Below are 27,384 nucleotides of genomic sequence, written 5' to 3' on the forward strand. Positions count from 1 at the left end.
TTACTTCACTTAGACTAACGATCTCCAACTTTATCCAGGTTGCTGCGAATGCTGTTATTTCATTCCTTTTTATGGCTGAGTAGTAGCCCCTGATATATATATATATATACCACATTTTCTTCATCTACTCGTTGGTTGATGGGCATTTAGTCTGGTTCCATATTTTTGCAATTGTGAACTGTGCTGCTATAAACATGTGTGTGCATGTGTCTTTTTCATAAAATGACTTCTTTTCCTCTGGGTAGATACCCTGGAGTGGGACTGCTGGATCAAATGGTAGTTCTACTTTTAGTTCTTTAAAGAATCTCCATACTGTTTTCCACAGTGGTTGTACTAGTTTACATTCCCACCAGCGTGTAAAGCTGTTTCCTTTTCACCATATCTACACCAACATCTATTTCTTTTTTTTTTTATTTTTTAATTATGGCCATTCTTGTAGGAATAAGGTGGTATCACGTTGTGGTTTTGATTTGCATTTCCCTGATAATTAGTGATGTTGAGCATTTTTTCATATGTTTGTTGGCCATTTGTATATCTTTTTTTATATCTTTTTTGAGACAGGGTCTCACTCTGTCACTCAGGCTGGAGTGCAGTGGTGCAATCTTGGCTCACTGCAACCTCTGCCTCCCAGGTTCAAGCAATCCTCCCAACCTCAGCCTCCTGAGTAGCTGGGATCACAGGCACACACCACCACATCCAGCTAATTTTTTTTTTTTTTTTTTTTTTTGTATTTTTAGTAGAGACAGGGTTTCACCATGTTGGCCAGGCTGGTCTCGAACTCCTGACCTCAAGCGATCCACCAGCTTTGGCCTCCCAAAGTGCTGAGATTAGAGGCATGGGTCACTGCACCTGGCCCATTTGTATATCTTCTTGTGATAATTGTCTACTCATGTCCTCAGCCCACTTTATGATAGGATTATTTTTTTTTTTTCTTGCTGATTTGAGTTCCTATAGATTCTAAATATTAGCCCTTTGTCAGATGGATAGTTTCTGAATATTTTCTCCCACTCTGTGAGTTGTTTATGCTGCTGATTATTTCTTTTGCTGTGCAGAAGCTTTTTAGCTTAATTAAATCCCATCTATTTATCTTTGATTTTGTTGCATTTGCTTTTCGGTCCTTGGCCATGAACTCTTTAGGTCAAGGTCTACATGAATTTTTCCGATATTACCTTCTAGAACTTTTATGGTTTCGGGTCTTAGATTTAAGTCTTTGATTCATCTTGAATTGATTTTTGTATAAGGTGAGAGATGAGAACCCAGTTTCATTCTTCCACATGTGGCTTGCCAATTGTCTCAACACCATTTGTTGAATAGGGTGTGCTTTCCCCCACTTTATGTTTTCATTTGCTTTGTCAAAGATCAGTTGGCTATAAGTATCTGGCTTTATTTCTGGGTTCTCTATTCTGTTCCATTGGTCTACCTGTCTATATTTATACCAGTACCATGCTATTTGGTAAGTATAGCCTGTAGTATAGTTTGAAGTCGGGTAATGTGGTGCCTCCAGATTTGTTCTTTTTGCTTAGTCTTGTTTTGACTATGCAGGCTCTTTTTCGGTTCTACATGAATTTTAGGATTGCTTTTTCTAGTTCTGTGAAGAATGGTGATGATATTACGGCAGGAATTGCACTGAACTTATAGATTGCTTTTGGCAGTATGGTCATTTTCACAATATTGATTCTACACAGCCATGAGCATGGGATGTGTTTCCCTTCGTTTGTGTCATCTATGATTTCTTTCAGCAGTGTTTTGTAGTTTTCCTTGTAGAGATCTTACACTTCCTTGGTTAGGTATATTCCTAAATATTTTCTTTTCTTTGCAGCTGTTGTAAAAGGGGTTAAGTTCTTGATTTGATTCTCAGCTTTGTCACTGTTGGTGTATAGCAGTGATATTTATGTGTATATACTGATTTTGTATCCTGAAACTTTACTGAGTTCATTATCAGATCTAGAAGCTTTCTGAATGAGTCTTTAGGGTTTTCTAGGTATACGAGCATATCATCAGCAAACAGTGAGAGTTTGACTTCCTCTTTACCAATTTGGATGCCTTTCTCTTTCTCTTGTCTGATTGCTCTGGCTAGGACTTCTAGTACTGTGTTGAATAGAAGTAGCGAAAGTGGGCATCCTTGTTCCAGTTCTTAGAGGAAATATTTAAATGCTTCCCCATTCAGTATAATGTTGGTTGTGGGTTTGTCATAGATGGCTTTTATTACCTTAAGGTATGTTCCTTCTGTACCGATTTTGCTGAGGGTTTTACTCATAAAAAGCTGCTGGATTTTGTCAAATGCTTTTTCTGCATCTATTGGGATGATCATTATTTTTGTTTTTACTTCTGTTTATGTGGTGTATTGCATCTATTGGCTTGTGTATGTTACACCAACCTTGCAACCCCGTCATGAAATACACTTGATCATGGTGCATTATCCTTAATATGTTGTTGAATTCAGTTAGCTAGTATTTTGTTGTGGAGTTTTGCACCTATGTTCATTGGGGATATTGATATGTAGTTTTTTTTGTTGTTTTTATTATGTTCCTTACTAGTTTTGGTATACGGGTAATACTGGCTTCATAGAATGATTTAGGGAGGATTCTCTCTTTATCTTTTGGAATAGTTTCAGTAGGATTGGTACCAATTCTTTTCTTGTCGCCCGTGATGGAATCCAATGGTGTGATCTTGGCTCACTGCAACTTCCACCTCCTGGATTCAAGCAATTCTCCTGCCTCAGCCTCCCAAGTAGCTGGGATTACAAGCACCTGCCACCACATCCAGCTAATTTTTGTATGTTTAGTAGAGATGGAGTTTCACCATGTTGGCCAGGTTGGTCTCAAACTCCTGACCTCAGGTGATCCACCTGCCTTGGCCTCCCAAAGTGCTGGGATTACAGGTGTGAGCCACCACACCCAGCCCCAATTCTTCTTTGAATGTCTGATAGAATTCAGTCATGAATCCATCTGGTCCTAGCCTTTCATTGTTGGCAATTTTTTAATTACTCTTTTAATCTCGCTACTTGTTTAATTACTCTTTTAATCTCGCTACTTGTTATTGGTCTGTTCAGAATTTCTATTTCTTCCTGGTTTAATCTACGAGGGTTGTATATTTCCAGGAATGTATCTATCTCCTCTAGGTTTTCTAGTTTGTGTGCATAAAGGTGTTCATAGTAGTCTTGAATGATCTTTATCCATTCTGCCATTCTGTATCTTTTAAGTGGACCATTTACACCATTTATAGTCAACTTTAGTATTGAGATGTAAAGTACTATTCTATTCATCATGCTAGTTGTTGCCTGAATACCTTGGGCTTTTTTTCATTGTGTTATTGTTTTATAGATCCTGTGAGATTTATGCTTTAAGGAGGTTCTATTTTGGTGTATTTCAAGATTTTCTTTCAAGACTTGGGACTCCTTTCAGCATTTCTTATAGTGCTGGCTTGGTAGTGGCGAATTCTCTCAGCATTTCTTTGTCTGAAAAAGACTTTATCTCTCCTTCATTTATGAAGCTTAGTTTCACTAGATACAAAATTATTGGCTGATAATTATTTTGTTTAAGGAGGCTAAAGAGAGGACCCCAATCGCTTCTGGCTTGCAGGGTTTCTGCTGAGAAAACTGCTGGAAATCCGATAGGTTTTCCTTTATAGATTACCTGATGCTTTTGCTTTACAGCCGTTAAGATTCTTTCCTTCATCTTGACTTTTGATAACCTGATGACCATGTGCCTAGGTGATGATGTTTTGTGAAGAATTTTCCAGGTGTTCTTTGAGGTTCTTGTATTTAGATGTCTAGATCTCTGGCAAGATTAGGGAAGTTAGATTGTTCCCTCAAATAAGTTTTCCAAACTTTTAGATTTCTCTTTCTTATTCCTCAGGAACACCAATTATTCTTAGATTTGGTCATTTAACATAATTCCCAAATTTCTTGGAGGCTTTGTTCTTTTTTTATTCTCTTTTGTTTTTGTTGGATTGGGTTAATTCAAAAGCCTTGTCTTTGGGCTCTTATGTTTTCTTCTATTTGTGCAATTCTATTGCTGAAACTTTTCAGTGCATTTAGCATTTCACTAAGTGTCTGTTTCATTTCCAGATTATGATTGTCTTTTCTTTATGATATCTATTTCTCTGTTTCATCCATATCCTGTATTTTTTTTTTTATTTCTTTAAGTTGGTTTTCACCTTTCTCTGGTATCTCCTTGAGTAGCTTAAATAATCAACCTTTTGAGTTCTTTTTCTGGCAATTCAGAGATTTATTCTTGGTTTGGATCCATTGCTGGAGAGCTAGTGTGATCTCCTGGGGATGTTATTAAAGAATCTTGTTTTGTCATATTACCAGAGTTACTTTTCTGATTTCCTCTGATTTGGGTAGATTGTTTCAGTGGAAAGATCTGGGACTCAATGGCTGCTGTTCAGGTTCTGTTCCATGGGGTGATCCCTTGATGTGGTTCTCTCCCCCTTCCTCTAGGAATGGGGCCTCCTGAGAGCCAGACTGCAGTGATTGTTACTGCCCTTCTGGGTCTAGCCACCCTTCAGGGCTACCAGGCTCCAGGCTGGTACTGGGGAATGTCTGCAAAGAGTACTGTGATGTGATCCATCTTCAGGTCTCCCAGCCATGGATACCAGCACCTGCTCCATTGGAGGTGGCAGGGGAGTAAAGTGGACTCTGTGGGAGTCCTTGGTTGTAATTTAGTGCACTGGTTTTCTTGAATGCTGGTTATGTTAGCAGTGAAGTTGTCACAAGGACAGACTCAGGACCTCTAGTTAGCTAGGGTGTGGCAGGTGGTAGAACTACCTGTTGTTTTCTCCTTCTCTAGAGCAGAGTTGTTCTGAGTTGCTGTAGTGGCTTGAGTTCATTGGCCTCTAGCGAGGAAGTGATGCTTTCAAGAGCTTGCCAGCTGCAGTAGTAGAAGGGAGATATAATCTTGCCCTACTTTGGCCAGGATGAGTACTCAGATTTCTCAGGTAACGGGCAGGGCCACAGAGCTCCCTAGAAATTACATCTTTTGATTTTGGCTACCAAGATGGGGAGAGAAAAACCATCAGGTGGGTGCAGGGTTAGGCAGGTCTGAGCTCAGATTCTCCTTGGGCGGGACTTGCTGTGGCCACTATGTAGTGGGGAAAGGGTGGCTCCCAGGCCAATTAAGTTATGTTCCCAGGGGGATTATGGCTGCCTCTGCTGCATCATACAGGTTGCCAGGGAAGTGGGGGAAAGCTGACAGTGACAGGCCTCACCCAACTCCCCCACAGTCAGCAAGACCAGTCTCACTCCCGCCGTGCCTCCCTAACCGCACTGGAGTTATATCCAGTCAACCAGCAAGCTGGGCTGAGATCTTGCCGCAAGCTACAAGCCTTCCTGCTGAGAAAGCAAGCAGGGCTCTCAGGCCTTGCCTCCCCACCTGCCCACACGTTCAGCTGCAGCTTCTGTGCTCATATATGCACTTCCCATTTGCCCCTCACCCCAGATGCTACTCAGGAAAGTTCATGCTTAGTCAAAATTATCACAAATTTCAGCTAGGAGCTTCCTTCACTCTGCAGCCCCTTCCCAATTCTGCTGGCTGCCTTCCCTTCCCCAAGGACCTCTGTGAGGTAAGGCCAGGAATAGCTTCCGTGGGCTCGAGCTAAGGACTGGGAGTACCTACGGGGCTCCTCCTGCTGCTTCTTCTACTTTTATATTTCACTTGGCTCCCTAAATCCATTTTGTCATGCGTGTCCATGTGAAGAGTCCACCAAACAGGCTTTGTGTGAGCAACAAGGCTGTTTATTTCACCTGGGTGCAGGCGGGCTGAGTCCGAAAAAGGAGTCAGCAAAGGGTGGTGGGATTATCATTAGTTCTTATAGGTTTGGGATAGGCGGTGGAGTTAGGAGCAATTTTTTGTAGGCAGGGGGTGGATCTTGCAGTACATTCTCAAGGGCGGGAAGAATATTACAAATTACCTTCTTAAGGGCAGGGAAGGATATTACAAAGTACATTTTTAAGGGCGGGGAAGATATTACAAAGCATCTTCTTAAAGGTGTGGAGGGTGTATCCTATGAAGTACATTCACAAGGGTGGGGGAATATCGCAAAGTATATTATCGCAAGGGCAGGGAGGGTGTATTGTCACAAAGTCAATTTATCAGTTAGGGTGGGGCAGGAACAAATCACAATGGTGGAATGTCATCAGTTAAGACAGGAACTGGCTATTTTCACTTCTTTTGTGGATCTTCACTTGCTTCAGGCCATCTGGATGTATACATGCAGGTCACAGGGGATATGATGGCTTAGCTTGGGCTCAGAGGCCTGACACATTTCCCCAGTGGTTATGTGTGTGCGGAAGCCAACTATTCCCCCCCTCACACTTTGGGAACTCACAGTTTTTTGCTGTCTCACAGCATTTGCAGTGACAAGCCACTTCTTACAAAGGGTCTGTGAATTCTTTCAGTTTTCCTGATATGTTCCTGTGGTGGGTTCTTGGAGTAAAAGTTCACAGTGTGAGTCTCCAGACCCTGTTCTGTCCATCTAAGCGGGAGCTGCACATTAGTCCTGTCTCCTATCTGCCATCTTTTCCAGCATCTCCCCCACAAAAACAATTCTTATTGAAGTTACCAATGATTTTCATGTTAGCGATCCATCTTATATGCCTAGCAGTATTGATATCAAGAACTCCTTCCTTCAAGAAAAGTTTATTTCATCAGCTTCTAGCACTCATCTTTCTCCTGATTTTCTACTTACTGCTCCAACTAGTCCTTCTTAGACTCCTTTGCAGGCTCATCTATCTCCAACCTGTCAGTAAATGCTGCTGGTGTTCCTCAAGGTTCCATCCTATGCTCACACATAGAACAGTGCCTGACACATAGTAAATACTGAGTATTTGCGATTATCATCTAAACTCTCACTCTAAACTCTCTACCTAAGCAATCCCTTCCATTCCTTAATGCTCAAAACTTTAGTAACTGTTTCTACACAGATGATACATTTCTTGCCCAGATTTCCCCTCTGAGTTTCTGACCCATACATATTTGATGTCTCCTATTCTATCTCCAAAGCACCTGAAAGCAGCATGTTTAAAATTAAACTCATGATCTCCCTGCCGAATACCAACAAACCTGCTCTTATGCAGTGTTTTTTTGTGAATGACCACCACTCATCCAGATTTATACATCAGAAACACATTTCCTAGATTCAGTTCATCACGAAGTATTGTTGATTTCCTAAATCTCATTAGACCACTTGTCTCCATTTCTATTCTCACTATCCTAGACTCAATTTTCCATTACCTCTCACATGAACTACTACAAACATGGGTCTTGCTGCACTATTTAAGCCCCTTTCAACCTTTTCTCCAAACTACAGCCAGAATCATCTTTCCTAATGCATCATGTATCCTCCTATTTGAAATCTTTCAATATTTCTTCGGATAAAGTTCAAAACCCTTAACATGGCCTCCAAAGATCTGCATCATCTAGACCTACAGCCTCATCTCATACCCATGCTCTCTTCCTCTGCATTCCAGGCATCGTGGCTGTTCAATTCCTGACTCACAATGTTCTTTGCCATCAAAAGATCTTTACCCATGCTGTTCCTTCTGAATGAAAGGCTTTACAGTCAGCCCTCTGTGTCTGTGTGATCACTTCCTTGGAGTCAACTAACTGCAGATCAAAAATATTTGGGGGAGGGAAGTGGCAAGATGGCTGACTAGAAGCAGCTAGTGTGTGCTGCTCTCACAGAAAGGAGACAGAGTGGCCAGTAAACACTAGCTCTTTAACTAAACAGTCCAAGAGGACATGTTGGGATTCATCAAGGAAGCAATGTAGTCAACATAGAACAGAAAAAAGCAAGACAGGACAGCTGCCCACCTGGGATTGGCACACTGCCAAGTGAGGCTCCCCACTGCAGGAAAATGGTGAATAAGAGCCCCAGGAACCCATGTTTCTGCCATGAACCTTTGCAATTTCAGGCTCTGGAGACCTCCCCTGACCCCCTTCCCCTGCGGCCTCCAGGCTGACACAGAAAGCGTGTGGAGTGTGCCACTCAGGCACAAATGGAGTGCCAAGGGTCTTGGAACAGTGCGCACTCCTGCACCAGCAGCTGTAGCTTTGCCAGCAAGGGAGGCCAGGTTCTCACACATACCCCCAGGAGAGAGGTTGCATCCACAGTACTGAGAAGCAGACGAACTACAGGCCTTGCCCCAACTACACCTCCCTAGGCAAAGCCCACTGGCCTGGGATCCCAGTGCAGCCACCCCACCCCTGCCTGAGCTCTCAGGCTGGTAGCAGCGCTGCAATTCCCTGGAACAGAGCTCCCAGGAGTAAAAGACAGGCCCGCCATTTTTGCTGCTGCACAGCCCCCACCCCAACTGCTATCAGAATCAGGAGGGAGCAAAGAGGTTAAGGACTATCTTGAGCCTCCAGCACAGCATAGCATGCCTTGCAGAAAAAGAGGCCACACTATTTTCCACACAGGTCCCTCCTCCTGTTACTCCTCCTTGGGCAGGGCCTTCAGACTTGCCCCCAACAAGCCTCCCTCCCTGCCCCCACACCCCAAGCACAGTCACCCCACCCCCACTGAGCTCTCAGCTGGTAGTAGCTCTGCACTTCCCTAGGATGGAGTTCCCAGTGGTAGCAGGCAGGCCCGCCATTTTTTGCCACTACTGCAGCCCCTGACCCTACTGCCCTCTGGCTCGGAACCTAAAGAAGAGCTTAAGGACTATCACAAGCCCCCAGCACAGCACAGCTCCCTTATAGAAAAGCAACCAGACTGTTTTCCACACAGGTCCCTGTCCACGTGCTACTCCTTACTACACAGGGCCTCCTGGACTGGGCCCCCAGCACAGCCACCCAGCCCCCACCTGATCAGTCAGTGGAAGCTCTGTGTTTGCCTGAAATCCCAGAGACAACCCTCTGCCATTGCGGCTTCAGTGGTACGGCCCTAGCTGCCCTTGGGCTGAAGAACGAACAAAGAGCCTGGTTGCTTCACTGGTACCTCCAGCATGTCACAGCCACCACAGGGAGAGGAACCAGTCTCTCTTCCCTATGAGCCCCCACTGCCTACTCTTCACTATGTAGGGCCTCTGGCTTTGGCCCCCAGAGCAGCCGCCCCACCCCCAGCTGAATATTCCCATTCGCAGTGGCTCTGCATTTCCCAGGGGCGGAGCTCCCACGGGAAACTGACAGCTCCTCTGCCACTGCCACTGCAGTGGTACTGCCCTTGCTAACTACCTTCAGACTGGGGAAGAAAGAAAGACCCTGAGTGCCTTACTCGTGTCACCTCCAGCATGCAGCAGCCGCCCTATGAAGAGGCTAGTCTGTCTTCCCTGTGAGCCCCCAATTCCCCTGCTCTTCACCAGGCAGGGCCCCCCCCCAGCTTGGGCCCACAACACACTGGGATGATTATTCTGATTGACAATGGCTATGTATATCCCTGGGGTGCAACCAAAAGAGACACATGAAAAGCCCTCTACCACTGACACTGCCAAGGCCCCCCCCTCTGCTACCCCCAAGACGGAGAGAGAACAAAAAGTCTGGCTTGCCCCAGGGCTGCAGTGCCAAGCCTGGGAGTACCAAGCTGAGGTCTCCAGCACTCAAGTGGGAGAGGAACCCACACCCTCCTCTCCCACTTGAGAGGAGGCTCACTTGGAGCACTGAGAAGGTACATGACTGCAAATGGAAGGAAATACAAAGGAGCCACAGGGCTGAGCAAGAGCCTACCTACTGGCCAGTATGCTTAAACACATCACAGCCCAAACTTCAACACCAAAAATGCTTTGCTAATATACCGCCTATGAAAACACAGATAAGAATTCAGCCACAAATAGACCAGGTGTGGTGGCTCACGCCTGTAATCCCAGCACTTTGGGAGACAGAGGCAGGCAGATCACTCGAGGTCAGGAGTTCAAGACCAGCCTGGCCACCATGGTGAAACCCTGTGTCTACTAAAAATGCAAAAATTAGCCAGGTGTGGTGGCACATACCTGTCATCCCAGCTACTCGGGAGGCTGAGGCAGAAGAATCACTTGAACCTGGGAGATGGAGGTTGTGGTGAACTGAGATCATGCCACCACACTCCAGCCTAAGCAACAGAGCAAGACTCTGTTTCAAAAAAAGAAAGAAAGAAAAAAGAATTCAACCACAAATAAAGACCCTGCACAGACTTGGCTCTCTGAAAACATCCAGAAATGAAGGCAACTGACTATAGTCAAGTTACACCACGGTTAAAGGAACATTAGCGCCCACACAGATGAGAAACAGCCAGTGCAATAACTCTGGCAACTCTAAAAGCCAGAGAGTCTCCTTATTTACAAATGACCACACTAGCTCCCCAACATTGATTCTTAACCAGAAGAAAATGGCTGAAATGACAGACACAGAATTCAGAATCTAGATGGCAATTAAGATTATCAAGATTCAGGAGACAACTGAAACCCATTCCAAGGAATCTAAGGAATCCAGTAGAACAATTCAAAAAATAAAAATATGAAAATAGCCATTTTAAGAAAGAACCAGGCCAGGCGTGGTGGCTCGCACCTGTAATCCCAGCACTTTGGGAGGCCAAGGTGGGTGGACTGCTTGAGGGCAGGAGTTCAAGACCAGACTGGCCAGCATGGTGAAACCCAGTCTCTACTAAAAATGCAAAAATTAGCCAGGCTTGGTGGTGCATGCCTGTAATCCCAGCTACTTGGGAGGTTGAGGCAGGAAAATTGCTTGAACCCAGGAGGCAGAGGTAGCAGTGAGCCAAGATTGCATCACTGCACTCCTAGGCAAAAGAGTGAATGAGACTCAGTCTCAAAAAAATAAAATAAAAATAAAGAAAAGAAAGAACCAAACTGAGCTGACAGAGCTGAAAACCTCCCTATAAGAATTTCATAACAATCAGAAGTATTAATAGCAGAACAGATCAAGCTGGGGAAAGAATCTCAGAGCTCAAAGAACAGTTCTTCAAATTAACTCAGTCAGATAATAAAGAGAATTTTTTTAAATGAACAAAACCTCCAAGAAATATGGAATTATGTAAAGATGCCAAATCTATGACTCATTAGCATCCCTGAAAGAGAAGGGTAGGTCATGTACAAAGGAAACTCCATCGGCTAACAACAGAACTTTCAGCAGAAACACTACAAGCCAGAAGAGATTTGGGGCTTATATTCAGCATCCTTAAAGAAAAGAAATTCCAACCAAGAATTTCATATGCAGTCAAACTAAGCTTCATAAGTGAAGGAAAAATTACATCCTTTTCAGACAAGCAAATGCTAAGGGCATTTGTTACCACCAGGTCTGCCTTACAAGAGGTCCATAAGAGAGTACTAAATATGAAAATGAAAGACCATTACTGATCACCACAAAAACACACTCAAGTACACACACTATTAACACTATAAAACAAATATATTAATACAATCAAGTCTACATAACAATCAGCTAAAAACATGATGACAGGATAAATTCCACACATAACAGTACTAATCTTGAATGTAAACAGGTTAAATGCCCCTCTTAAAAAGCACAGCATGGCAAACTGGATAAAGAAGCAAGGCCCAACTGTATGCTGTCTTCAAGAGACCATCTCACATAGAAGGACACTCACATGCTCAAAGTTAAGGGATGGAAGAAATCTATCAAGCAAATGGAAAACAAAAAGGAGCAGGGGTTGCTATTCTTATTTCAGACAAAACCAACTTTAAACCAACAATGATCAAAAAGGACAACGAAGGGCATCACATAATGATAAAAAGGTTCAATTCAACAACAAGACTTAACTATCCTAAAAATACATATGCAGTCAACATTGGAGCACCCAGATTCACAAAACAAGTTCATAGAGACTTACAAAGAGATGTAGATAACCACAAACTAATAGTAGGAGACTTCAACATCCCACTGAAAGTACTGGGCAGATCACTGAGGCAGAATACTAACAAAGATATTCAGGATCTAAACTTGATACTTGACCAAATGAACCTAACAGACATCTACAGAACACTCCACTCAAAAACAACAGAATATACATTCTTCTCATCGGCACAAGGAACATACTCTAAAACTGACTACACACTCGGTCATAAAGCAATTCTCAACAAATTCAAAAAACCAAAATCATACCAACCTCACTCTCATACCACAGCACAGTAAAAACAGAAATCAATACCGACAAGATCTCTCAAAACATACAATTAAATGGACATTAAACAATCTACTCCTGAATGACTTTTGGGTAAACAATGAAATTAAGGCTGAAATCAAGAAATTATCTGAAACTAATTAAAACAAAGATGCAACATATGAAAATCTCTGGGACACAGCTAAAGTAGTGTCAAAAGCAAAGTTTACAGCACTAAATGCCCACATACATCAAAAAGTTAGAAAGATCTCAAATTAACAACCTAACATCACACCTAGGGAACCTGAAAAACAAGAACAAACCAACTCCAAAGCTAGCAGAAGAACAGAACCAAAATCAGAGCTGAACTGAATGAAATAGATGAGAAAAACCATACAAAAGATTAACAAAACCAAAAGTTGGTTCTTTAAAAGAATAAATAAGATTGATAGACTGCTAGCTATACTAATTTTTTAAAAAAGGGACAAGATCCAAAGAAACACAATCAGAAATGATAAAGGGGACATTACCACCAACCCCACAGAAATTTTTTTTAATCCTCAGAGACCATTACAAACACCTCTATGCACATAAACTAGAAAACCTAGAAGAAACGGATAAATTCTTAAACATATTATCTCCCAAGATTGAACCAGGATGAAATTGACACCCTACACAGACAAATAACAAACAGTGAGTAAATCAGTAATAAAAATCCTACCAGCTAGAAAAAGCCCTGGACAAGAAAGATTCACAGCTGAATTCTACCAGATGTAAAAAGAACTGGTACCAATTCTACGGAAACTATTCCAAAAAGTCAAGGAGGGACTCCTTCCTAACTCATTCTATGAGGCAAACATCATTCTGACACCAAAACCTGGCACAGACATAATGAAAAAAAAGAAAACTTTGGGCCAGTATCTCTGATGAACATAGATGCAAAAATCCTCAACAAAATACTGGCAAACCAAATCCAGCAGCACATGAAAAAGCTAATCCACCATGATCAAGTAGGCTTTATTCCTGGGATGCAAGGTTAATTCAACATAGGCAAATCAATAAATGTGATTATCACATGAACAGAACTAAAAACAAAAACCATAGAATCTTCACAAGAGACAAGAGAAAAGGCTTTAGGTAAAATTCAACATCTCTTCATCTTAAAAACCCTCAACAAACTAAGCATTGAAGGTACATACCTCAAAATAATAAAAGCCATCTAAACAAATCCATAACCAATATCATACTGAACAGGCAAAAGCTGGAAGCATTCCCTCTGAGAACTGCAACAAGACAAGGATGCCCACTCTTACCATTCCTATTCAACATAATATTATAAGTCCTAGCCAGAGCAATCAGGCAAGAGAAAGAAATAAAGTTCATTCAAATAGGAAGAGGGGAAGTAAAATGATCTCTCTTCACAGATGATGTAATGCTATACTAGAAAACCCTATCGTCCATGCCCAAAGGCTCCTAGATCTGATAAACATCTTCTGCAAAGTTTCAGGATACAAAATCAACATACAAAAATCAGTAGTATTTCTCTATATAAATAACATCCAAGATGAAAGCCAAATAAAGAATGCAATTCCATTCACAATAGCCACACAGATAAAATACTTAGCAATACAGCTAACCAGAAAGGTAAAGCAATTCTACAATGAGAATCATAACACACTGCTGAAAAAATCAGAAGCAATACAAACAAATGAAAAAAAAATATTCTATGCTCATGCACAGGAAGAATCAATATTGTTAAAATGGCCACACTGCCCAAAGCAATTTACAGATTCAATGCTATTCCTATCAAACTACCAATGACATTTTTAACATAATTACAAAAAACCATTCTAAAATTCATTTGGAACCAAAAAAGAGCCAGAGTTATAGCAACAGCAATCCTAAGCAAAAAGAACAAAGCTGGAGGCATCACACTACTCAACTTCAAAATATATGAAAAGGCTACAGTAACTAAAACAGCATTGTACTGGCACAAAAGCAGACACACAGACCAATGGAACAGGTTAGAGAACCCAGAAATAAAGCTGCACACCTAAAACTATCAAATCTTCAACAAAGTCGACAAAAACAAGCAATGGGGAAAGGACTTCCTATTCAATAAATAGCGCTGGGATAACTGGCTAGACATATGCAGAAAATTGAAACTGAACCCCTACCTTTCACCATACACAAAAATCAACTCAGGATGCATTAAAGACTTAAATGTAAAAACTAAAGCTACAAAAACCCTAGAAGAAAACCTAAGAAATACCATTGTGGACATGGGCCCAGGTAAAAACTTGATGAAGATTCCAAAAGCAAATGCAAGAAAAACTAACAAGTGGAACATAATTAAAGAGTTTCTGCATAGCAAAAGAAACCATCAACAGAGTAAACAGACAACCTACAAAATGGGAGAATATATTTGCAAAGTATGCATCCAACAAAGGTCTAACATCCAGAATCTATCAGGAACTCAAATCAACAAGCAAAAAATGACAACATTAAAAAATGGGCAAGGACATGAACAGACATTTCTCAAAAGAAGACATACGTGCAGCCAACAAGCATATGAAAAAATGCTCAATATCACTAAACATTAGGGAAATGCAAATCAAAACCACCACAAGATACCATCTCACACCACTCAGATTGGCTATTATTAAAAAAGCTAAAAAACAACAGATGCTGGTGGTTGTGGAGAAAAGAGAACGTTTATACGCTGCTGGTGGGATATAAATTAGTTCAGCCACTGTGGAAAACAGTCTGGAGATTTCTCAAAGAACTTAAAATGGAACTACCATTTGACTCAGCAATCCCATTACTGCATATATTCCCAAAGGAATAGAAATGATTCTACCATGAAGACTCATGCCCTCATTGCAGCACTGTTCACAACAGCAAAGACATGGAACCAACCTAGATCCCCATCAATAGCGGACTGGATAAAGAAAATGTGGTACATATGCACCATGGAATACAACACAGCTACAAAAAAAAATTAGATCATGAGATCATGACCTTTGCAGCAACATGAATGGTGCTGGAGGCCATTATCCTAAGTATCCTAATACCACATGTGAAAACGTGGCATTTGGTTTTCTGTTCCTGCATTAATTCATTTAGAATAAGTGGGAGCTAAACACTGAGTATACATGGACACAAAAAAGGGAACAATACACACTGGGGCCTACTTGAAAGTGGAGGGTGGGAGGATGGAGAAGATTGAAAAACTACCTATCAGGTATTATGCTGATGACCTCGGTGACAAAATTATCTGTACACCAAACCCCTGTGACATGTAATTTACCCATATAACAAACCTACACATATACCCCCTAAATCTAAAATAAAAGTTGGAAAGGAAAAAAAAGAAAATATCCAGGGGGAAAAAAGAACAATAAAAATAAGAACAATTAAAAATAATGCAAATAAAAAACAATCCCCCTCCCCCTCCCCCTCCCCCTCCCTCTCCTTTTTTCGGTCTCCCTCTGTTGCCAAAGCTGGACTGTGCTGCCGTGATCTCGGCTCGCTGCAACCTCCCTGCCTCGGGCTCCTGTGACTCTCCCGCCTTGGCCTGCCGAGTGCCTGGGATTGCAGGCGCGCGCTGCCACACCTGAATGGTTTTTGTATTTTTGGTGGAGACGGGGTTTCGCCGTGTTGACCGGGCTGGTCTCCAGCTCCTGGCCTCGAGTCATCTGCCTGCCTCGGCCTCCCGAGGTGCTGGGATTGCAGACGGAGTCTCGCTCACTCAATGCTCAATGGTGCTCAGGCTGGAGTGCAGTGGCGTGATCTCGGCTCGCTACAACCTCCACCTACCAGCCTCCTGCCTTGGCCTCTTAAAGTGCTAAGATTACAGCCTCTGCCCCGCCGCCACCCCGTCTAGGAAGTGAGGAGCATCTCTGCCTGGCCGCCCATCGTCTGGGATGTGAGGAGCCCCTCTGCCCGGCCGCCCCACCTGGGAAGTGAGGAGCGCCTCTGCCCGGCCGCCATCCCGTATAGGAAGTGAGGAACGTCTCTGCCCGGCCGCCCATCGTCTGGGATGTGAGGAGCACCTCTGCCCGGCTGCCCCGTCTGGGAAGTGAGGAGCGCCTCTGCCCAGTCGCCCAACGTCTGGGAAGTGAGGAGCGCCTCTGCCCGGCCGCCCCGTCTGGGAGGTGACGAGTGCCTCTGCCCGGCTGCCACCCCGTCTGGGAGGTGAGGAGCACCTCTGCCTGGCCGCCACCCCATCTGGGAGGAAGTGATGAGCGCCTCTGCCCGGCTGCCCCATCTGGGAAGTGAGGAGCGCCTCTGCCCGGCCGCCACCCCATATGGGAAGTGAGGAGCGCCTCTGCCTGGCCACCCCGTCTGGGAGGTGAGGAGTGCCTCTGCCCTGCCGCCACCCTGTCTGGGAGGAAGTGAGGAGCACCTCTGCTCGGCTGCCCCGTCTGGGAGATGAGGAGCGCCTCTGCCTGGCCGCCACCCCATCTGGGAGGAAGTGAGGAGCGCCTCTGCCCGGCTGCCCCACCTGGGAAGTGAGGAGCGCCTCTGCCTGGCCACCCCGTCTGGGAGGTGAGGAGCGCCTCTGCCCGGCCGCCCAGTCTGGGAAGTAAGGAGCGCCTCTGCCCGGCCGCCCTGTCTGGGAGGTGAGGAGCGCCTCTGCCTGGCTGCCACCCCGTCTGGGAGGAAGTGAGGATTGCCTCTGCCCGGCCGCCACGTCTGGGAAGTGAGGAGCGCCTCTGCCAGGCGGCCCCGTCTGGGAAGTGAGGAGCGCCTCTGCCCAGCCGCCCTGTGTGGGAGGTGTACCCAACAGCTCCGAAGAGACAGCGACCATCGGGAGCGGGCCATGAGGACGATGGCGGTTTTGTTGAAAAGAAGTGGGGGAAGTGTGGGGAAAGGAAGGAGAGATCAGATTGTTGCTGTGTCTGTGTAGAAAGAGGTGGGCATAGGAGACTCCATTTTGTTCTGTACTAGGAGAAATTCTTCTGCCTTGGGTGGCTGTTGATCTATGGCCTTTCCCCCAGCCCCGTGCTCTCTGAAACATGTGCTGTGTCAACTCAGGGTTAAATGGATTAAGGGCGGTGCAAGATGTGCTTTGTTAAACAGATGCTTGAAGGCAGCATGCTCTTTTAAGAGTCATCGCCACTCCCTAATCTCAAGTACCCAGGGACACAAACACTGCAGAAGGCCTCAGGGACCTCTGCCTAGGAAAACCAGAGACCTTTGTTCATGTGTTTATCTCCTGACCTTCTCTCTACTATTATCCTATGACCCTGCCATATCCCCCTCTCCGAGAAACACCCAAGAATAATCAATAAATACTTCATAAAAAAAAAACAATATAACAGCTATTTTCATTGCATTAGATATTATAAGTAATCTAGAGATGATGTAAAGTATATGGGAGGATATGCATAAGCTATATGCAAATACTACACCATTTTATGTAAGGGACTTGAGCATCCACAGATTTTGGTACTCTCAGAGGATCCTGGAACCAATCCCCAAAGATACTGAGGGCCAACTGTACTCTAACTTTAGTTCAACAATCCTTGCCTCAGAGAAGCCATTCCTGACCTTCTAGAATAGGTCAAATTCTCCTAATTATTTAATAGCAACAAGAGCTTCTTATTTTTGTAATGCATATTTTGGTTGCAATTTTATATGTGTGTGATTAAGTCTGCTTGACCCCACCATACTGTATTACTCTGTGAGCTCCAGAAACTTAGTTCATTTTTTTGTTGTTTTTTTTCTCACCATTCTACCTCCTATGACTAGCAGTGTTACATATGTAGTATGAATAAATAAATATTTCGTGAATGAATGAACAATCTGAATCCTTAAGAATTTTTCCTGGCCGGGCATGGTGGCTCATGCCTGTAATCTAGCACTTTCAGAGGCCAAGGCAGGAGGACCACTTGAGGCCAGGAGTTCAAGACCAGACTGGGCAACACAGTGAGACCTTGTCTCTACAAAAAAATATAAAAAATTAGTCACGCATGGTTAATACCTGTTGTCTCAGCTACTTGGGAGGCTAAGGCAGGAAAATCATTGGAGCCCAAGAGTTGGAGACGGCAGTGAGCTGTGATCATGCCACTGCCACTCCAGCAGAGGCAACACAGCAAAACCCTATCTCAAAATAAATTAAGTAATTTAATTAAATAAATAAATAAGTGTCTTAAATGTATCTCCACATTTCCCTCACCCTGCCTACCACTTATTGAAATTTCCAGGGAGGGGGGCTCCTGATGTATGTTTCAAATTTATTTTTAAAAATATTCTCCAGGTAATACTGATACCATCTCCATTTGGATTATTAGGCCAAAGCTTTCTAATTAAATTGCTGGTATTAACAATTACTCAAACTGAAAGCATACTGCCTAAGAGAAAATAGTTGATTCACTTTGCAAATTCAGTTATAAAGTGAAAGCAAGCATCAAAGTCGCATAAAAAGCCAAAGGAATCTGATCAAGAAATATTCCAAGATATGAACTGAGAGTCAGAACAGATTTATCTCAATGATCTGCCCAACTATGGCACAATGTAATGACTCAAGAATATTTTACTGCATATATCCAATATACTCAGAGATGAGTAGGCAAGGTGTGGGTATCAAAACAAATACAAAATATTTAGTACCCACTCAGTATCTGTTGAGTTACTTAATTAGCTAAATGAATGAACACAGTATGGTCTCTTCCCTCAAAAGTTCTACAATGTAATTGAAAGACAAATTTTTAAACTCTACTCTTATAGTTGCAGAGAAAGATAAAATTAGCATCAGAAAGTTTAAAATCATTAAATATTTTATTTAAGAACAGTATGTTTACCAAGTTAGGACAGTGGTTATGATTTCTCAATTTATACATATTCCTTTTGAAAATCTTAGAAAAATGTTTCACCAATGTTAAGGCACAACTCTTGAATATGCAGCGTAGTCTTCTCTCTTTATTCTGAATAACAGAAGCACATAAATTATCCTCTTTGCACAATTATTACCCCCAAAACTAATTTATAACATATAATTATCTCCCTAAAAAGCAGTTACAAACCATAAATTGAATATTAATAAAATATGAAAAAGAGCACAAATTTTAAAGCCCTCCACGCAAAAAAAAAATTAATACATTGGCTTTACCTATAAACCTTATTTTGTTAATGCTAAGCACAGAACCCTTCTGGGCTCATAGGAGTCAGCAAACAGCTACAGATGAGTCTTCTTGTTAAGAATTCATTCAATGCTTCTCAGAATAGCAGATTTTAAAAAATGAATTCACTGAGCTTCTTAAACCTCTGAACATAAGGCAACAGTTCACAACTGATTTCAGAACTAGAATGTAAGCATTAAATTACAAATTCTACTAGGTCAGTGGGAGTGGGTGGATTCACCTGGAGTGGAGCAGTGAAGGTTTATTTTACTTCTTTCAAGATCTCTCCATATATTCCACCAGTTTGAGATAGGCTGGGGGAGGAGGTGGAATAGCTTAAAAGGTTATATTTCTTATTTTAAAGTATAAAAACATACACTTAAAGGCTAAACCTATCTATAACCTACATCTTAATGTCAGCAAAACATACTGCTTTCTACCCAAATCACCAATTGAATCAGCCTCGCTCATGATTTCAGAGCATAAGGTGTCCAGAAAAGAAAACTCAAGACTGAATGGGCTGCCATAATGGGGAAGTACAGGCAGCCAAAGGCCAGCAGGTGAGACAGCATTAGAGAAACTATCTACTATGTCTGAATAAGCTCTCCTACCTTACAAGCATCAACTACTAATTGAAACCATTCTGAGTGCTGCTGCATTTCCTATATGTGCCTAGACTTGGTAATGCCTGATAAATTCTGTATATTACCACGTCTTGCATTTAATAGACAATTTGTTTAATGATACTAACTTTACTCACACTTAATTGACTTTCTCATATCCTGAGATTAATCTAAGAAAACTATTTCAAAGATAAATTTAAAATAATTTTTAAGGAACCCAGAATTTTTATTTAGAATACTGCTTTGACTTTTGTTATTACTTTGTATTTATTAGTATATCCTATTCATAATTTTGCACTGACTTTCAATATAAAATTAAATCTCTGCTTACACAAAATAACAGTCAGCTCCAAATCAACATGAATGGAGTGACACTGAAAATACCATACTATTCCCCATAAAAAGAGTTTAGTGCAAAATATTTATTACCTGGTATTTTACATTCAGTTTGTGTCTTTATCTCTACTCCCAGGCAAATATTCTCACTTAAGATCAGTGCTTTAACTGCTTCTTGTAAAGACATTTAATGTTATTGCATATTTATTTATTTTTTATGGTTACTCATACAGAATTTATTACTTTCTAGAATTTTGGGATAAGAATCATAATCACTAATGCAAAATACTCTTAATTTTTTAAATGTTGTATTTCTTGTTTTTAAATATTAATAGTTCACTATTCTAAGTTTTTCATGAATAAAAAACATGTCCAAAGTTCATGAAATCTGTGCGGCTCACTACTGTACCAGGTATTAAGACCTTAAGGGCTAATCCTCATCACTTATGAGAATTTCTCAAGAATGAGTCAAATGCGCCACATTTAAATTTGCAGATTATTTTGTCCAGCTGCTCAATGAAGAGAAATACCACTCAAAGAAATCAATTCTAAATTCATGTCTTTAATGAATACCATGTTTTGCAGCCTGTATAAAAACTGATCACCCAAGCACATGCAAAAGGAATACAGTTATCTTTAGTGGGCTTGCTAAAGTATTGACAACTAATCAGTGTCCTCTAAATACTCTTATTTTGGCAACAGCCCACAAGGTTAACTTTTAGAAAATCCAGCTTGATACAAGAAAATAATTCATCATAATTAGACAATATAATTTTTCCACTTTTGAGACAAAATATATAAATCAATACTTGTTTATATGACTTGCAAAATGTCTATACACTAAGATTGCTACAGTCTATGAGGTAACCAAAGGTAAGTGATACATATCCTTTAGAAAACACAATTTGTCCGGGGGGATGGTTGCACATGTATTTAAATACGTTCAAATCACTGAATTGTATATTTTAAATGTGTGATTATATGGTATGTGAATTGTATCTCATGAAGGCTTTTTAAACAAAACAACACTGCTGTAACTTAGAGCAAAAAAAACCCCACAATTTGTCACACATTGTTCTTTTCATATTTTTATAAAGACAGAAATTAACATTTGTAGCATCAGCAGGTTTGATTAGCAAATGTTACCCATGTAGGTATAATTGTCTAATCAGTAGCCAAAGTGTGCCCTTGATGCTAATCATCCCTATAACTGAATAATCTATAAATTACAAAATGAGTTGTAATCCCCCATCCACTACCAGAACATGCCCTGTAATATATGGTGATTCTAAAAGAAACACAACCGCATGTGCCACCTCAATAGTTTCTCCAAACCTCCCAAGAGGAATATTTTTCTTTAAATGTTCTTCTTTCAAGTCTTTCGTCATATCTGTGTGTACAAATCCTAAAAGAGAAATGTCTGTTTAGTTGAAAAGGGTACACACTAAGACATCTGCTGAATTTCAAAAAAAATAATAAATTTGTTTCTGAAAATTTTAATTTGAAACTATTAAAAAAAAAAAAAATTTGAGACAGGGTCTCGCTCTGTCACCCAAGCTAGAATGCAGTGGTGCAAACACGACTCATTGGAGCCTGGACCTCTTGGGCACAGATGATCCTCCTGCCTCAGCCTCCCAAGTAGCTGGGACTATAGGCATGCACCACCACACCTGGCTAGTTTTTGTACTTTTTGTAGAGATGGGCCAGCCTGATCTCAAATTTCTGGACTCAAGGGATCGGCCCACCTCAGCCTCCCAAAGTGCTGGGATTACAGGCATGAGCCACCATACCCACCCTATAATTTGAAATTATTAATAAACCTTGTTTATAAAATAGTTTTGTTGGCCAGGTGCAGTGGCTCATGACTGTAATCCCAGCACTTTGGGAGGCCGAGGTGGGCAGATCACCTGAGGGCAGGAGTTCGAGACCAGCCTGCCCAACATGGCGAAACCCTGTCTCTACTAAAAATACAAAAAATTAGCTGGGGGTGGTGGCGGGCACCTGTAATCCCAGCTACTCAGGAGGCTGAGGCAAGAGAATCTCTTGAACCTGGGAGGTGGAGGTTGGAGTGAGCCGAAATTGTGTCACTGCACTCCAGCTTGGGCGACAAGAGTGAAACTCCATCTCAAAAAAAGCAAAACAAAACAAAACAAAATAGTTTTGTTAGTAATCAAGACACCAAGCCTACATTTTTATACAATTTAACTCAATGAATATTTATTGGACACTAAAATATCTGACCCCCAAGTATCTGGCCCACCTAGCAAAATATAAGTAGGTAGACACAAACATGAATAAAACAAAATTCCACTCTTTGGGGAACCTATGATTTGTGGAGGAAATGGTCACTTGCACACCCAATTATCATGTAAGGAAGTCTGGTGAATATCCTGATAGAAGTATATATAAGATATCACAGAATAGATTAATTTTCACTTAGGTAGGGATAGAAAAGTGGAAAGTAGTGTCAAGGGAAGGAAGGCATCACAAAAGTGGTCACATGAACTGATTTGGTAGCTGATGATTAGAAAGGCCAGTATTTCCCACATCTGGATTTTAAAATCTTACGGTCATATCCAATTCTGGTACCAGTAAACACAGAAAATTCAAAATTTAATATGGTACTGGAGTATTCAGTAAAGCCTGCCAAGAAAATGTTCTAAAGAATGTATTAAGTTCTACACTATAAAGAACTAACTACATAATATATAACCAACCAATCCTAAATAACTACAAATACATACCAGGGAGAACTGTAGACTTATGAAGAAAATCTTATAAGATTAATACAGGACATACAAATACGTATTAATAAAATGCTTAACCCATATAATCAGTATCCTGTATATTACTCAATCATTTGGGTTTTTAAAAAGAAAGCAATATTAATCCTCATGAAAAGAATAGTTAGAAAAAAATTTTTAAGGTCATGAAAAATAGATGGACTAAAAGTTCAAAATGACATGTGAAGTAAACATTTAATGTGCAATCTCAAAAATATAGCTTCCAAATTGCCTGTTAAAACTAAATCATTTATAGCTCAAACTATAGATAAACCTAAATATATTACCTTTTAAAGTACCATAATAAATGTGAAGTAAACAATGAATTAAGAATTAACATTAGGCCATTGGTTTATTATGCAATACTATGTAATTACTTAACTTTCCTTTCTTTAGGTTTGCAGTTAAAAATATCTATGCATTTTCTTAAAAGTCTTGTGAAAAATATTCACAGATTTGTCTATCATGAAGCTTATGAATGACAGTTTCATTAGGAAAAAACTGAAACAAGCTGAATGTCTCTCAATAAGAAACTGGTTAAATAAGTTATGATACAGCCATACAACAGAATAATGCAGGTATTAAAAATAATGCTATATGTTCTCACTTGTAACTGGGAGCTAAAGAACGTGTACACATGGATGTGATGACAATGGAGGTTCAGAAGGGTGAGAGGGTGGGATGGAGGTGAATAATAAAAGGAAAAAAAAAAAAAAGAAATTACCTAATGGGTACAATGTGTGTTATTCAGGTGACAGATACCCTAAAAGCCCTGACTTCCCACTATGAAATCTATGCACATAACAAAACTGCATCTGCACCTGCATTCATTTGTATTTATGAAAATAAATGAATAAGATAAAAATAAAAAATAAAAATTATGCTATAGAAGGATATTTAAATCTAAAAATAACATTTGTGTATAAAATGTAGGTTACAAATGAATTAAGTTATACCATTATTAAAAACACAACAAAGAACTTATACTAATGACTGAAAAAAGTACTATATACCAAAATATTAACAGTGATTATCATTAGATACTAGAATTACAGGTAATGATTTTTATTTTCTTTATATTTTTCTGCTCTTTCCAAACTGTCTACAACAGATACATATATTATTTTTGTATCCAGATAAAAAGTTGTTGAAAAAATACACACAGTACTATCTTCAGATAGTCTGTAATGAAGGCCTGGAATAACAAAACTAATTTTGTATTATGTATGTTTCACTGTGAAATTACACTGTGAAATACAGGCTTCTCTGCCATAAAATCTTACCACATTTATTTTAAAAGTCAGCAATATTTCCTTCATATCCTCTCATCTTTAAAAAGAATGAGAAGGCCAGAAGGAATGCAGGAATAAAAGGAGAAGCAGCTAACACAGATATTGATACTAGCCTCTGTAGAATTTCCAACAAACTACAAATGAAACTTAATTTACAGTGAAGAGCCACAATAATCAACAGGCAATCCAACCAGCTTAAGAACAATATCGTGGGGGTTCTTGCTGTCCAAAGTTTTCTGTCTTTAGACACACGTATTATCCTTTTTTTTTTTTTGAGACAAGAGTCTCACTCTGTCACCAGGCTGGAATGCAGTGGTGCGATCTCGGCTCACCGCAACCTCCGCCTCCTGGGTTCAAGTGATTCTCCTGCCTCAGGCTCCCCAGTAGCTGGGACTACAGGCACACGCCACCATGCCCAGTTAATTTTTGTATTTTTAGTAGAGACGGGGTTTCACCAGGTTGGCCAGGATGGTCCTGAACTCCTGACCGCAGGTGATCCACCCACCTCAGCCTCCCAAAGTGCTAGGATTACAGGCGTGAGCCACTGTGCCCAGCCAACAAAAGTATTTTCAAAAGTGCCTCAGAGAGTATCCTAGGAAGAAAACCTCATCTCACACTTGTAATAAAAGCAGAATGAATAAAAATTGTCAAAAACATGTAAAAGTTCATGTTATCTTCTCAAAGATAGACACAATTATCCTTTAAGTTCTTTTCGAACTCTAGCAAAAGTAGCATAGAATACTTCCCAGTAACTCTCATAAACTCTCAGCATAAAAATCAATGCATTTTAACCTAAAAAACAAAAACAGAAAAACACAATAAACTACAGTAGAAAGAAATGGTTTTCGAGAAAGACCTTGTGACTATGCAAATCCCAGGTTCAACTTCTGACTCTGCTGGCCTGGCCTTTTCTCAAAGGCAGTATTTTGTGGTTAAAAAAAACCACTGGATTAGGACACATTAAACTAGATTCTGTTCCCTGCTCTGCTAATACTATTAAAGCTATCACCCGAGAAAAGTCATGTGCCAAGACCAGCTCGGTCATGGAGACCTTAACACAGCAACACTAGAGGAATTAAAGACACACACACAGAAATATAGTGTGGAGTGGGAAATCAGGGGTCTCACAGCCTTCAGCTGTTCGAGCTGAGAGCCTCGAACGTACATTTACCCACATATTTATTGACAGCAAGCCGGTGATAAGCATTGTTTCTATAGATGATAGATTAACTAAAAGTATTCCTTACGGGAAACAAAGGGATGGGCCGAAATAAAGGGATGGGTCTGGCTAGTTATCAGCAGCAGGAGCATGTCCTTAAGGCACAGATCGCTCATGCTATTGTTTGTGGTTCAGGAACGCCTTTAAGTGGTTTTCCACTCTGGGTGGGCCAGGTGTTCCTCACCCTCATTCCGGTAAACCCACAACCTTCAGCGTGGGCGTTATGGCCATCACAAACATGTCACAGTGCTACAGGGATTTTGTTTATGGCCAGTTTTGGGGCCAGTTTATGGCCAGATTTGGGGGCCTGTTCCCAACAGTCATGTACTATCTGCAACTGAATGACCGTTTCTATATCAAAAAATGAATGAAATAGATGGAAAACGACAGATCTCTGAGGTTTCTTTTCTGTTTTTTCTTTTTTGCTTTTTTTCTTTTGAGACAGTCTGGCTCTGTCACCCAAGCTGGAGTGCAATGGCACAATCGCAGCTCACTGCAACCTCTGCCTCCCAGGTTCAAGCAATTATCCTGCCTCAGCCTCCCCAGCAGCTCGGACTACAGACGCCTACCACCACGCCTGGCTAATTTTTTTTTTTGAGACGCAGTTTGGCTCCTGTCACCCAGGCTGGAGTGCAATGGCGTGATCTTGGCTCACTGAAACCTCCGCCTCCCAGGTTCAAACAATTCTTCTGCCTTAGCCTCCCGAGTAGTTAGGATTACACGCATGCGTCACGCCAGGCTAATTTTGTATTTTTAGTGGAGACAGGGTTTCACCAGGTTGGTTGGGCTGGTCTCAAACTACTGGCCTTAAGTGATCAGCCTGCCTTGGTCTCCCAAAGTACTGGGATTACAGGCGTGAGCCACCATGCAGCCTGGCCTGAGGTTTCTTTTAGCCCTACAACACTACGATTCAAAGATTAAAAGTATGCCTCATTAAGTACTCTTCATGACAACTTGACTTGAAATTTAGGAATGCAAGTTCCCCTAAAAGGGCCCTCAGTTCTTACATTGATAGGTACATACAGGTTAGAATACTTCCAATTCAAGAAGCACTAACGCTAACCTGGGTTTTCATCCATGCTGTGTTGAAAGGAACTTATTGGCCCTTCTTCTGGGTGGATGTTAGTTCTGATATGTTTGTCCTTTTGGAGACAAAAAGTAAGGCCACAAAAGTTGTGAGTGACCATTTGAACATGTTTTTTCACCTCGGGAAAAAAGCAGATCTAGAATAAGGCATGAGATACTGGAAGGTCTCCAAGCCTTAGACAGGCAAGGAGACCTAAGCCGTGAGACACTTTCAGGGACAATCCCAGTGAGATGGAAAGATGACCTTTACCACACAGACATGGGCTGACATCCTTCTTTCTGCTTGTATTACTTTCTAGTCTGTGCCCTCTCTCCTTGGCCCCAAAGGACTCTCCCCCATATCATCCTTTCATTTCATTTGTAAAACTCTGGAAATTTTGCTCTACTCCCCTTTTTGCTAGGTATACATTTACAATGCCTTTCACACTAGGCTATAAACATTACAAACTACCAGTAGGTGCCACTGTCCAACAAATAATGCTACCGCATCTCCTGGAGCGTTAGAGGTTTCCAATTTGGAGGACAGACATGTGATCCCCCAAAAACAACCAAGTAAGCTAGATATGGAACAGATAAAGGCTAACACCCTGAAGCTTTTAATAAGGTCTTGTTAAATGTTATAGCCTGGATTCATCTATGCTACGGTCTATGTCTGTGTTAGGTCAGATCTGTATAAGAGAGAGTGGTGCCCTCTGAATCCAACATGATTACAAGAAGTCCAGAACAGGAATGATGATGTTCAGCCACCCACCTCGAATGAAAAGTCTCCCCCCACTGCTCAAGCTTAGAAGATAAGGGTGTGATTTCTTTAGGGAAAGCTTGCCACAACCTCTCCCCAGACCTATGAATGGACACGTGGAGTAACAA

General features: G+C 41.4%; 1 protein-coding gene across 9 annotated transcripts in view; it reads right to left on the bottom strand.

The window, feature by feature from the left end:
* CBR4 (carbonyl reductase 4) overlaps positions 1-27,384 on the bottom strand; it is a 118,163-nt gene that overhangs the window by 77,009 nt on the left and 13,770 nt on the right. For 2 of the 9 annotated variants that reach the window (XM_054485156.2, XM_054485157.2), the window contains one exon: positions 18,819-21,542. The exons of 4 other annotated variants lie outside the window; for them this stretch is intronic. In XM_054485156.2, coding sequence (XP_054341131.1) covers positions 21,364-21,542 — 179 coding nt within the window. In that variant the 3' untranslated portion in view covers positions 18,819-21,363. Of the gene's footprint in view, positions 1-18,818; positions 21,543-27,384 lie in introns of those variants that run through there. 3 more of the 9 variants (XR_010126168.1, XM_063664279.1, XM_054485158.2) reach the window with 3 other exon arrangements.

The sequence above is a fragment of the Pongo pygmaeus genome, chromosome 3, assembly GCF_028885625.2.
Source record: "Pongo pygmaeus isolate AG05252 chromosome 3, NHGRI_mPonPyg2-v2.0_pri, whole genome shotgun sequence".
Taxonomy (NCBI): Eukaryota; Metazoa; Chordata; class Mammalia; order Primates; family Hominidae; genus Pongo; species Pongo pygmaeus.